Source organism: Carcharodon carcharias, chromosome 6, assembly GCF_017639515.1.
Source record: "Carcharodon carcharias isolate sCarCar2 chromosome 6, sCarCar2.pri, whole genome shotgun sequence".
NCBI lineage: Eukaryota > Metazoa > Chordata > Chondrichthyes > Lamniformes > Lamnidae > Carcharodon > Carcharodon carcharias.
Genome location: NC_054472.1, coordinates 50,611,524 through 50,623,628, shown reverse-complemented (window position 1 = coordinate 50,623,628; position 12,105 = coordinate 50,611,524). Strand labels below are relative to the sequence as shown.

Here is a 12,105-nt window from a genome sequence, read left to right as displayed (position 1 = left end):
TTTGCATTAGCTGAGAGGTAAGGACTTGACTTTTCAGCAGTTAAATTTCAAAGGTTAGTTTAGAGATGACAAGGGATTTTTACAACTTACAAAGGTTTCATAAGTAAACAAGGGAAGGTGATAAAAGTTTTATTTGACCCAAAAGTGGAGGCAATAGGAAGGCATGAAAGATTTTTATATTTTGGAAAAGTTGAGTTCAAAGAGATGCAGAGGACAATGGAGTCTAAGATGAAAGAAAAAAAAGATATTTAAGGAAGAATGCTTAGTTGAGTTGTGGTTGGCTGTGTGAGGGAGAAGTCCTAAGACCAGCTTTGTGTTGAGAAAAGTAGTGAATTTGAAACAGCCATCCAGTTTCAAGCCAGAAAAGTCTTTGTCTTCAGAAAGCAGCCTGTTTCTGAACTTTCTTTTGGGTTTCCACAGCAGAGTGGAAAAGAGTGAGAAGTCACATGGTATACTTTATTATAGTAACAGCAGTTTTTGCCTTGGGTAATATTACTGGATTTTTATGCTTAAAAATCTATAAGGGAGCTGTTGCCAATTATTTTACTTGCGTGTTCTGACCAAGTGGGTTTTTTTAGGGGGGAATGTTCTGTAGGACATTTTTAACTGTGTAACTTTAATCTTGAGAGCTTAAGATTTTTTTCTTCTTGTTAATAAATCTTTTAATTTTAAAATCCTAAAAGTGTTACTGGGATTCTATGCTCCTGGATCAGTAATTTTCCTCTCATTTTCAAAATACAAAAAAAAGCTTATAATCAGTAAGACAAGCTTCCCTCCAGGGTTTGGCTTGCTTAGCAAATAACACCAGCTGCAGTTGTAACAACCATCCACGGCTAACTAAGGAAGTTAAACACAGTATCAAATAGAAAGAAAAAAAGTACAATACTGCAAATATTTGTGGTAGGTCTGAAGATTGGACAGATTTTAGAAACTAACAAAGAATGACTAAAAAATAATGAGGGAGAAATTAGCATGAGAGGAAGTGAGCTAGAAATATAAAAACAGGTTGTAAGAGTTTCTACAAGGATGGAAAAAGGAAAAGAGTAACTAACGTGAATGTTGGTCCCTTAGGTGGTGAGACTAGGGAATTAACAATAGGAAACAAGGGAATGGCCTAAGTGTTGAACAGGTATTTTGTGCCTGTTTTCACTGTAGGAGGCACAAAAAAATCCAAGAATTCTTGAAAATCAAGAGATAAAAAGGAGGGAGGTAGTTAAAACAATCACAATCGCTAGGGAAAGGATACCTGGGAAAACGATTGGAACTAAAGGCTGACAAGTCCTCTGGACCTGATGGCCTGCACTCAAGGCCTTAAAAGAAGTGGCTGAAGAGGTGGCAGATGCATTGGTTCTGATCTTCCAAAATTTCCCAGGTTCTGGAAAGATCCCCGCAGAATGGAAAATTGTAAACGTAACACCTCTATTCAAGAAAGGAGGGAGACAGAAAGCAAAGTGAATAAAGGGGAACTTACAGACCTGGTGTACATGGATTTCCAAAAGGCATTTGCTAAGGTGCTGCATCAAAGGTTACCACACAAAATAAGAGGTCATTGTGTAGTGGGTAATATGGATAAGAGGACTGGTTAGCGAACAAGAATGCAGGGAGTAGGGATAAATATGTCATTTCAGGTTGGCACGCTGCAACTCGTAGATTGTCACAGAGATCAGTGCTGGGGTTTTAACTATTTACAACCTATATCAACGACTTGGATGAAGGGTCCAAATATAAGGTAGCTAAATTTGTTGGTGCCACCAAGATAGGGAGGAAAATAATTTTCAAGAGGTCATGAAGGCTCTATATAAGCATTTGGATAGGTTAAGTGAGCAGGAAAAAAATGGCAGATGCAGTATAATGTGGCAAAATGTGAACTTTTCAACTTTGGCAGTCAGAGTAAAAAAAACAGTACATTATTTAAATGGAGAGGGGCTACAGAACTCTACAGTACAGAGGAAGCTGACTGTCCTGGTCCATGAATCACAAAAAAGTTAGTATGCAGGTACAGCAAGTGATTAGGAAGGCAAATGGAATGTTGGTGCTTTTTGTAAGGGGAATAGAGTGCAAAAGTAGGGAAGTGCAGCTATAGCTGTACAGGGCCTTGGGTGAGACTGCATCTGGAGTACTCTGTACAGTTTTTATCTCCTTACTTAAAAAGGATACAATTGCATTCAAAGCAGTTCAGAGAAGGTTCATTCGACAGATTCCTGGGATGAAGGAATTATAGGAGGTGACTGTGGCAAGACCAGCATTTGTTGTCCATTCCCTCAATGCCCTTCAGAAGGTAGTGATGAGCTGCCTTTTTGAACCGCTGCAGCCCATTTGATGTAGGCACACTCAGTGCTATTCCGAAGGGAGTTCCAGTTTTTGACCCAGCGACAGCGAAGGAATGACAATGTAGGTTCAAGTCAGGATTGTGTGTGGCTTGGGAATTTGCCAAAAGAAATCTGAGACTTGGATGAAGGTGAATTATCCGAACCTCTTAATTCTTGTAAAAAAGAGTCTCCTCAGTCATAATTACCCTTACACCACCCACCGATCTGCCACTTTGGCATTTTATCTAACTTGCCCACACCTGTTCTTCTTCTAGCAAGTATTTCACAACCTTTTATCCTTCTTGTACTACTTTCCCAACCACCACTATACCACTGGGCAACATTTATTTACCCAGATATGCACCTTGGCTATCCTTTCCCCAAATGCAGTACTTTTCCTAATTCCACCACCAGATCACCAATTCCCTTAATACAAAAGCAAAACACTGTGGATGCTGGAAATCTGAAATAAAAACAAAAAACTTCTGGAAAAACTCAAGCACTGTTATGATGAAAGTTCATTCGACTTGAAAAGTTAGCTCTGTTCTTCTCCACAGATGCTGCTTGACCTACTGAGATTTTTCACTATCTTTTGTTTTTATTCCACTATCTCCCTCCAGTACTAAAATAATTTAATGTCATCTCTTCTTCACTCCCTTTAACCTCCTTGACCATCCCCACCCTATACCCCTCCAATCTTTTACTCTAATTATCTATGCCCTAAAGCATTGTTTGGCTTGAAGATAGGACTTGGTCTTTAATATTCAGTGTAACTTCAGACAAAAAAAATACATTTTAACAATTTTGCCTGCTCATCTTTTGCCATCCTGCTCCCCCCACCCGAAATTGTGGTCATTTTGCACCTGATTTTACTTTATATTTGCAATGTTCTCCCCAACAGATACTATCCCACCATTTTCCTCTTGGATGTTTGCTCTCTGCTCCACTCAGAAATCTTTTACTTTTCCTTTACCGCTTTCATGGAGGTGTAAGCATGTTGCAAGGCTGTATTTTCAGCCTATGAAACATCCAGGTTAAGATTAGGGATAAATCTTGGACATACTTCTACACATAACTGATAAAATGCAAAAAAGGGCAATGCAAGTGCGCATACTGCCAACCTGCAGAACTACAAAATTCCTGAATGAGCAAATTTATCTGTTTTCAAAAGGTTAATATGCAGTCTGATAAAAGAAATATTTAAGTGTAAAATTTAGAACCTGGAGGGAGGGATTCATAACCACAATCATAATAGAAATAGAAGATAATTATCCAGCAGCATGCATTCTTCAAGTATGAAAGACCTAGCATTTTTAAGTGCTAAAAATAAGGAGCTAGAATGGGCAGAATATTCCTACATTACATCAGTTTACTGCTTCTACCAAACAATCTGTTTAGCGAGGTCTTTAAAGCAGCTGAGCGTCAAAGACAAATTTTTGTTTTGATCAAAGTTAGAATCTTTATCCATATAAAATGCAGTTTGAGCGAGTAGGTGTCAAAGTTCCACTGACCTCATTTTGCAAGCAATGCAAAACACAGGTGGCAGACTCACGACATGCTCCATTTCTGACCTTTATTAGTAATTTTTGGACAACTTAATCTGTTGTCAGAAACCATTGCGTCTTATATGACTAAAGAGCTATGCAGTAATTTACTTTCAGGAAAAGTGTTTTAAGAGTAATCCTTTCATACTTAAGGCTCTCTTGTGAGCTGGAAGAGGACCGATCTGAATGAGGCAGAGATGCAGCGCTAGTGGAACTCTTCAGGTGAGCCTGGAAACTTTTTTGATAGGAAGGCTCCAGGGAGTTGTATAATGCATCAGCTTCTGCAGGAAAATGGTTTCGAAGACTCCAATAAGTTCTGTGCAGAAAAAAATAAACATCACAAGTTTTAATATTTCAAAGGGACATTGGGTACTCATCTGTAAACATGTTATAGATAGCCTCTACCTAACTAATTTTTGGGGAAAAAAATTCAATATGAAAAAGCTATATAGCAACAGATAAGGTGGTTAGATTCAAATCCCTTATCATTTATTGCTCCTATTGATTCCTATAGTTGAGTAAATAAGAAATATGTACAATTTTTAATTGTAATGGCAATTAAAAACTGGAACTCACTGAAAATCATGCAGAAAAACCAATACATCCCCTTCCTCCATTTCTACTGTTCTCAAGATGCAAACCACGTTTAAGTATGATTACACAGGCACTAAAAGCTCTGTGGTACTTCAGTGACATTGCTATTCTAATCCACGAGTCAAAGCAACTGCCGACAAACTGTTTGTTTATGGTGAGAAAGCTTGGCTGAGCTAAACATTGTTCTCAGAGAAGCAAACATTAGCACCTTTAAGCAGGAGACACTGGATAATGGAAAACAAAAATAAAAATACGAATGACTATACGGACTCGAAACGTTAACTGTGTTCCTCTCCACAGATGCTGTCAGACCTGCTGAGTTTTTCCAGATATTTTTATTTTTGTTTTGGATTTCTAGCATCTGCAGTTTTTTGCTTTTATGTTACTGGATAATGGAATCCTGGCTGAATTTTCTTCCCTTAAACGGAGGGGCTGAGGTTAAGAGCCCTAACTACTGCCTGAATGAAATGAATTACCTCAGCACAGACCAGTAAACAAAGTTGAGGTCTTCTGTTTTGTGTGATTTAGGACTATGTTATTGTACTCTTTTTTACCACTAAGAGAGCTAAATAGAATTGTCTAAAGTCATATGGGGTTAATAGTTTTGCAATGGTTTGTGACATAACATTTACTGTGTTCAACGGGCAGAATTGCGATTTATTAAATAGGCTGAGATTTCATTTTAGAAAGTGTGTAATCGAAGATCAATGTAGATTACAGTTACAGTTCATTTTTACATATATATATATATATATATCTTCTGTGCATTACATGTCTACAAGCTATTACTTTTTAATTCAATACAAGGTTAATGCTAATCTAATTAATGTATTTTAAAAATTTGAAAAGCTCTGCATTCATTCCATACTTTCTAGCTTCCTGTCTGGCTTCTGCATCAGCATCCGAAATGCCCTTCTTGATGGTCTCCACCAGAACAGTCACATGTCTAAGCAAAATACAGAAAATAATGATGCATCTGTTAATATCTTAAACCACTACATGTGTATTAAGACACAGGCATTTAAATGGTCTCAGAATAAAATCCATCTTTTCTGATTGCAGTGGCCAACTGGTTTACCAACACAGTATACTTCCAAATTATAGCAATTGTTTCTTTTTTTCACTCCCTGACCATATTATCCACCATGCTGTTAAAGTAGGAATCAAGCAGCAACAGAAGTGCGGGGGAAACAACCAGGCAATATGTGACCATAAGCACCCATACTTTCCAGTACCTCATCATAGAGCTGTACTAACCAAGACATGGAATTCGATTGCCTTTGACGAGAGGGTATGCAGAATATGATATGGGGAGCTCAAGTGAAGGCCTGGCAAAAAAATCCACATTATTTTTTGTCTCAAAAACAATCTTTTGAGACAGGTGGTTTTCTAACATAGGCTGCATCTGAATATAGTTCAGGGTTAGAAGGTTCACAGTACATGTTTAATCCAGATTAGCTGATTTCTTCAGAAAGATTTATGTCTTAAAAAATTTCACAATCTAAGTACAAATAAATGTTCTCTTAATAAAATACAAAAAGGAAATATTTACAATGTTCAACTTCCATCTTACAATTTTAAGAGGTATATTTTTTTCTTTTGTGCTTCAACCAATGGGGTTGGAAGCTGTGGTAGAACCTAAGCCAAGTTTCACACATCAGTTAGTCATATTATTATGTCACTCAGTAAATTAGTGCAGAACAAAGTGAGGGAGCAGTGGTGCTTTGCAGTAGAAAAGTGAGATTTGGAAATTTTGTTTGCAACAGAATGCAAAATAGGTCACTAGGGAATTTACTTTTAAGTTCAACTTTATATGCAATTACAAAGTATACAAGTGCAATCTATGTTTAGTCTTATGTACGAAATACAACTGGGTTACATAAAATTGCTACAGTATTAACGTTTGTTTAATTGTGTTTGCAAATGCCAGTTCACCACCAACGGGACACAGAATGAACTCTAAGTGGAGGACTTCAATATCCACCACCAAACAAGACAAGAGGAAAGCCTACATGATCCCTCCCTCAACAATCTGTCGCAGATGCAGCTGCCCATCACAGTACTGGAAGGAGCGATGACTGCACAATTCTGGCGAAGCTGAAGACCTGTTCTCGTACAAAGAATATCTTCCATCATGTTGTGTGGCACTACTACCTCGCTAAATGGTAAGATTCAGGTCAAATCTAGCAGCTCAAAACTGGACATTCATGAAGCACCCCAGCAGGCCATTAGCAGCAGAATTATACTCTATCGCAATCTGTAACTTCATGATCTGGTATATTTCTCACTGGTTCAATGAGGAGTGTAGGGAGAGCATCAGGCATACTCATACAAATGAGGTGCCAAACTGGCAAAGCTACAACACAGGACTACAGGCATGCTAAACAGTAGAAGCAGCATGCCAGAGGCAGAGCCAAGTGATCCCATAACCCACATCAGATTAAAGCTCTACAGTTTTACCACTTCCTGTCCTGAATGGTGGTGAACAATTAAACAACTAATGGGAGGAAAAGGATCCACAAACATTCTTATCCTCAATGACGGTGGAGCTCAGTATGACAGTGCAAAAAAAACAACGTTGAAGTGTTTGCAACCATCTTCAGGCAGATGTGCCAAGGTGATCTATCTTGGCCCCCTCCTGTGGACCCCATCACCACAGAAGCCTGTCTTCTACCAATTTGATTCACTCCACATAATATCAAGAAATGGCTGAGTGCACTGGATACAGCAAAGGCTATGGGCTCTTACAACATCCAGTCTGTAGTGAAGGTTTGGTACCCCAGAACTAGCTGCGCTCCGAGCCAAGTTACTCCTGTGTGGCTACAACATCAGCATCTATCTGACAAAAGTGGAAAATTGCCTAGGCATGTCTGTCCACAGAAAACGGGACAAATACAATCCATTCACAATTGACACTCCCTCAGCTTATCATCCAAGTAACTGAAGGGGTCATTGACATGCCATCAAGCGGACTTTCACACCAAATCACTTCTTGACAGGACGGTAGAGGCACAAATCCTCATGGCACTTGAAAATACTTGGATATCCACTTGAAGAGCCATTACCTACAGGGTTATGGACCAAGAGCTGGAATTAGGCTTGATGGCTCTTTTTTGACAGGACATTCTATGTGAACCAAATGGTCTCATCCTGTGCTGTAAATTTCTCACTTTTCAATGTTTCTAATAACCTGCTCACTGGTGCTGTTTGGATTTTGCCAGGATCACTTCCAGGATCCAGACTTTGGTACAAACATGGGCAAAAGAGCTAGATTTTAGACGTGAGGTGAGGTGAGAGCGACCGCCCTCAACATAAAGCAGCCCAAATAAAACTGAAGTCAATGGAATCAGGGGAAAGCTCTCCCCTGCTTGGTGTCATACCTAGCACAAAGGAAGATGACTGTGGTTGTTGAAGACCAATCATCTCAGCCCCAGGCCATCACTTCAGAAGTTCCTATGGACAGTGTGCAAAGGCCCAAACATCTTCACCTTCCCTCCATTATAAGGTCAGAAATTTAGGAAGTTTGCTGATTATTGCAGTGATCAGTTCTATTCACAACTTCTCATATAATGAAACAGTGCAAGCCCGTATGCAGGAGGACTTGAACAGGATTCAGGTTTGGGCTAATAAGTAACATTCATGTCGCATGAGATTAAGGTAATGTTCTTCACCAACAAGAGAGAGTTGAACCACCTCCCCTTTATAATCAATGGCATTACCATTGTCGAATTCCCTGCCACCAACATCCTGGGAGTCCCACTGCCCAGAAGCTCAACTAGACCAGCCATCTAGATATTATGGTTACAAAAGCAGGTTAGAAGCTGGGTATTTAACTATGAGTGATTCACCTCCCCACTACTGAAAGTCCTTCCGCCACCTACAGAGTATATGTCAAGAGTGTGATGGAATATTCTCAGCTTGCCTGGATGAGTGCAGCTCCAACACTGCTCAAGTTCAACACTGTCCAGGACAAAGTAGCCTGGTTGATTGGTCCCCATCAATTTACTCCCACCATCTTGGCTGTAGAGTGTACCTTCTACAAGACACCTTGCAAAAGGCTTCTTCTACAGCACCTCCTAAACTCGTAACCTTCACCAGTTAGAAGGCCAAAGGCTGCAGGGAATACACTGTCTCCAGGTTACACAATGTCTTGATGTACAAGTATATTGCTGTTCCTTCATTATCATTTTGTCAAAATCCTGGAACCCTCTCCCTAACAGAACTGTGGGTGCACATTTGCAACACAGGCTTCAGCCATTCAAGACGCTGGCTCATCACCATCTTTTCAAGGACAATTAGGGATGCATAATAAATGCTGACCTTGCTGGTGAGGTTTACATCCAGCGAAAACATTTTTAAGAAATGAGCACTACAAAGCCCATATGTAGCTTTACCCTCAATTTGGAGGTGCGAAAATAAGCAACTTAAAATTTTCTTCAAATATTTAGCACACCTGTAGTCTCTGTGATTTAACAGTTCTGTAATGCTTTATAATAATCATGACAGGTTTGTAAATAAAATATACAATGAGCTTTGAAAAAATAATCTACTCAAATGGGGTTAAAAGTATCATTAGATTATTGATCACTTTCATCCATACCTGACTTCTCATTCCTCCCCTAAATCTTTTGAATAAACAAATTTCACTTGTTTTGAATTTCTTCTTTATGAACTTACCTTTCCAAAGAATGTGTTTGCCATTCCTGCAGCAACAAATCTAAAAATTCGTAACAGCGTCTACAAATAATAATATGAAAAAGTCAGTCTAGTACAAATGAAATTAATACTTTACAAGTTGAGCTCAAAGTCTCGGTTGACAATAGGAATTTTAAGCTAACAAGACATATTTCTATGAACAGATTCAGATAATGTAAATAACTTACTCTTGGCTGCTTGGATTATCATGTATTAGATAAACATACACATGGTCAACTGCAAAATGTTTCAGGGTTTCTTTACTCAAACTGGGCCAGCAAACAAAAACCCTAACTTAGCTTATTTCTTGGAGATTAGTCTATTTTGTCATTGATTGAGTCTCACAAGTTGGGTTTTTCAACATCTTTTTCTCATATGAACAGCCCACCTACAGACTATGTCAGTGGCCTTAGAAGCTCAAACCTGTCTCTTGTCCTTTTTGTCTTACTGAAACAATGTAGACTTGGCCTAACAAATAAATCTAACAAACAGATAACCCATTGTACTGTTCCCAGTAATGTGGGGAAAAAGAGAAATTGTTGATGTCATTACTATGCACTGCAGCTCAACAGCATTTTGCTCTAATAAAGAAAGATTATTGAAGGCATATGTCACATACAAATAAGATTAAAAAGAGATAAAACCTTCCAGGGCCTCATTAAATTTGTCACACGACTAATTCACCATTTACTTAAAATGCAAATAAATTTGTTCTTTCCTGGCCAAATACTTCTTGACAGTTGTGAGTTAGTTCACAATCTTGATGAGCTTTTTTTTTCATATTTCCTAATGTTTATCCTAAAGCCGTTACATTTCCCTGCCTTCCCTATTTGTGTAATTTAAGCTTTTCTTTGTTGAGACTAATTTCCTTGCTTCCTCTTCTCTCTGGAATACAAGTTATTTTTCTTTCTAATTTTTCCTTTCCCTGAAACACAAGGCTTTCCTGCTCTTTGGCTCATTAAAATTGTCTTTCTTTTTCTTCACTTTGGAATTCCACTTTAAGTTTTTGCATTTCTCTTTCAAATTCAAGTTTTCTTGCTTCCCTCTCTTCAAGTTTCTGCCTTTTCTGCCTCCAATTCCAGTTGTTTAATGTTCAACTGAATGCTAGCTAACTTATTCTGTCTGCTATCTGGATTACTTTTCTCTTTGTCAAGATTCAGATGTTGAGCCGATTTCTGCCCTTTTCGTGCCTACTTTTATACCTATTTCTAATTATTCTGCCACCATCTTTAAGTTAACCTTTGTTAACTGTTGTACGGCATTCACGGACCAGTCCTTTCTTTTGAGAAATGCTTCAACAATAGACAAAGCCATGATAGTTTTTTTAATAAATAGAGCAAAAGCAACTCGTTTAAAGTCTGGCAAATTCCAGTGTACTCATCTCCAGCCTCTGAATTAGCATCCCACAAGAACTCCAGATTTGTTACGATCCCCATAAAGAATGATAACTTTTTAAAAGATATTTGAATTCCCAGTGACTGATCTAAAGGAAATGCATGGCAAGGTTTCAAGCTTTAAAAACTTTTACTCTAACAAATGAGCAGAAATCAATTTCAACTAAACACTATTTAGTAGGCAACTAATATATCACAGAAAAGATATCCACCCTTAAACTTTTAACATGGCTGAAACACACATGCCAAAGTTATACATTACGTTCCGCTCTCCACAGAATTTTAGTCTAACATCACTCCCAGCTGCCTATTGGTTCGCTTCTCCCCATTTCACCAAGTCATAATGATAAGTGACCATCAAAAATGCTTTTCTTAGTTTTTGGAGAAGCTCTGAACCAAATACCAGCAGTAGGGCCCACTCCGCAATTATTCCCTCCCTGACCCCGGCCATGCCTGGATGAATCTTCAGATTCCTTAGATTGCCAAGGGATGAATCTCTTTAAGAGATGAGACCATCTTCCGTTCTACATTCTGCTTGGTAGTCCATAGAAAGGCCACACTCTGCTCCCTGCTGACCACACTAGTTGCAGTCCTGTGATCCTGTGTGACTTCCTTCTCTCTCTCTCCTTCTGTGCAAAATCTCAGATTCAGAGACCCAGATTTCTGAGGAGTCCTGGAGACTCCAGGGACCTTCCAAAATGGCAGTTAGGACCCAGATCCAGAAGTCTTGCTCCAAATTCTAGGAGATCCTACTTTCACTAGGAGGCAATTGGGGGTAGGACATGCCTCCCACATATGGAAAACCCAAACTCAGTAGGACCATTTGAACACTGGCTGAATTCAGACACCAGTTTGCTGGAGCAAAGGCCTTAACCAGCAGTATAGATATTACGAATATTAAGAGAATATTAAGAGAAGTCGTAAATGCTCTTGAAGGGTCTGTAGAACGGTCAAGCTGTCAAGTTATTTAAATGGCCAGCCCTTTAAAAAATTGAAAGAATTCCCTACCCGTGTCTGAGAGTTGAAAAAAGTCTGTTCTAGCAGTTTTAATAGCTCTTTGTCGACATAAGCCTATCATTATAGCATTATTAATGCATGGCTGCTTTCCACAACCTATCATTATTAAAGTGGGGGGGTGTTATAAATTTACAGTTTGATTGACAACTCAAAGAGATTAAAGGATTAGCTGTATTTGATGTGGGGTTATGAATGCAAGTCTGCTTGTTTTAATAAAGGATTAAGTACTTGAGGGTATTAGAATGTTTTGAATGGGCTTTCATGAATGGGACTGTCTTTTATATAGTGAATACTGTGGTAGATATTTAGGACTTTATTTATATTTCATCTCAGCATGGCTCCTGCTCATGGTGGAGACTGGGAGAGCTGGCATGGAGGGTATGAGGGCAAGGGTGGTGCTGAGGTCATGAGTTGGTATGAGGCTATAAGGGGTCATAGGGGTGGGTGGGGGGTGTCATGGGTTCGCATGTATGAGCATGGGAAGTGACTGGGGGTTGAGTGGCAAGGACTAGATGGCTTAATGTTAAAAAGAACTGGGACAAAGTCTCAGAG

General features: G+C 39.0%; 1 protein-coding gene across 15 annotated transcripts in view; it reads right to left on the bottom strand.

Moving 5' to 3' along the window:
* Positions 1-12,105, bottom strand: part of clasp2 (cytoplasmic linker associated protein 2) — a 557,389-nt gene that overhangs the window by 260,237 nt on the left and 285,047 nt on the right. For all 15 annotated transcript variants that reach the window (XM_041189359.1, XM_041189360.1, XM_041189361.1 and 12 more), the window contains 3 exons: positions 9,125-9,184; positions 5,316-5,393; positions 4,002-4,169 (listed from right to left, as the gene is read on the bottom strand). In XM_041189359.1, the coding sequence (XP_041045293.1) occupies positions 4,002-4,169; positions 5,316-5,393; positions 9,125-9,184 (306 nt within the window). The remainder of the gene's footprint in view (positions 1-4,001; positions 4,170-5,315; positions 5,394-9,124; positions 9,185-12,105) is intronic.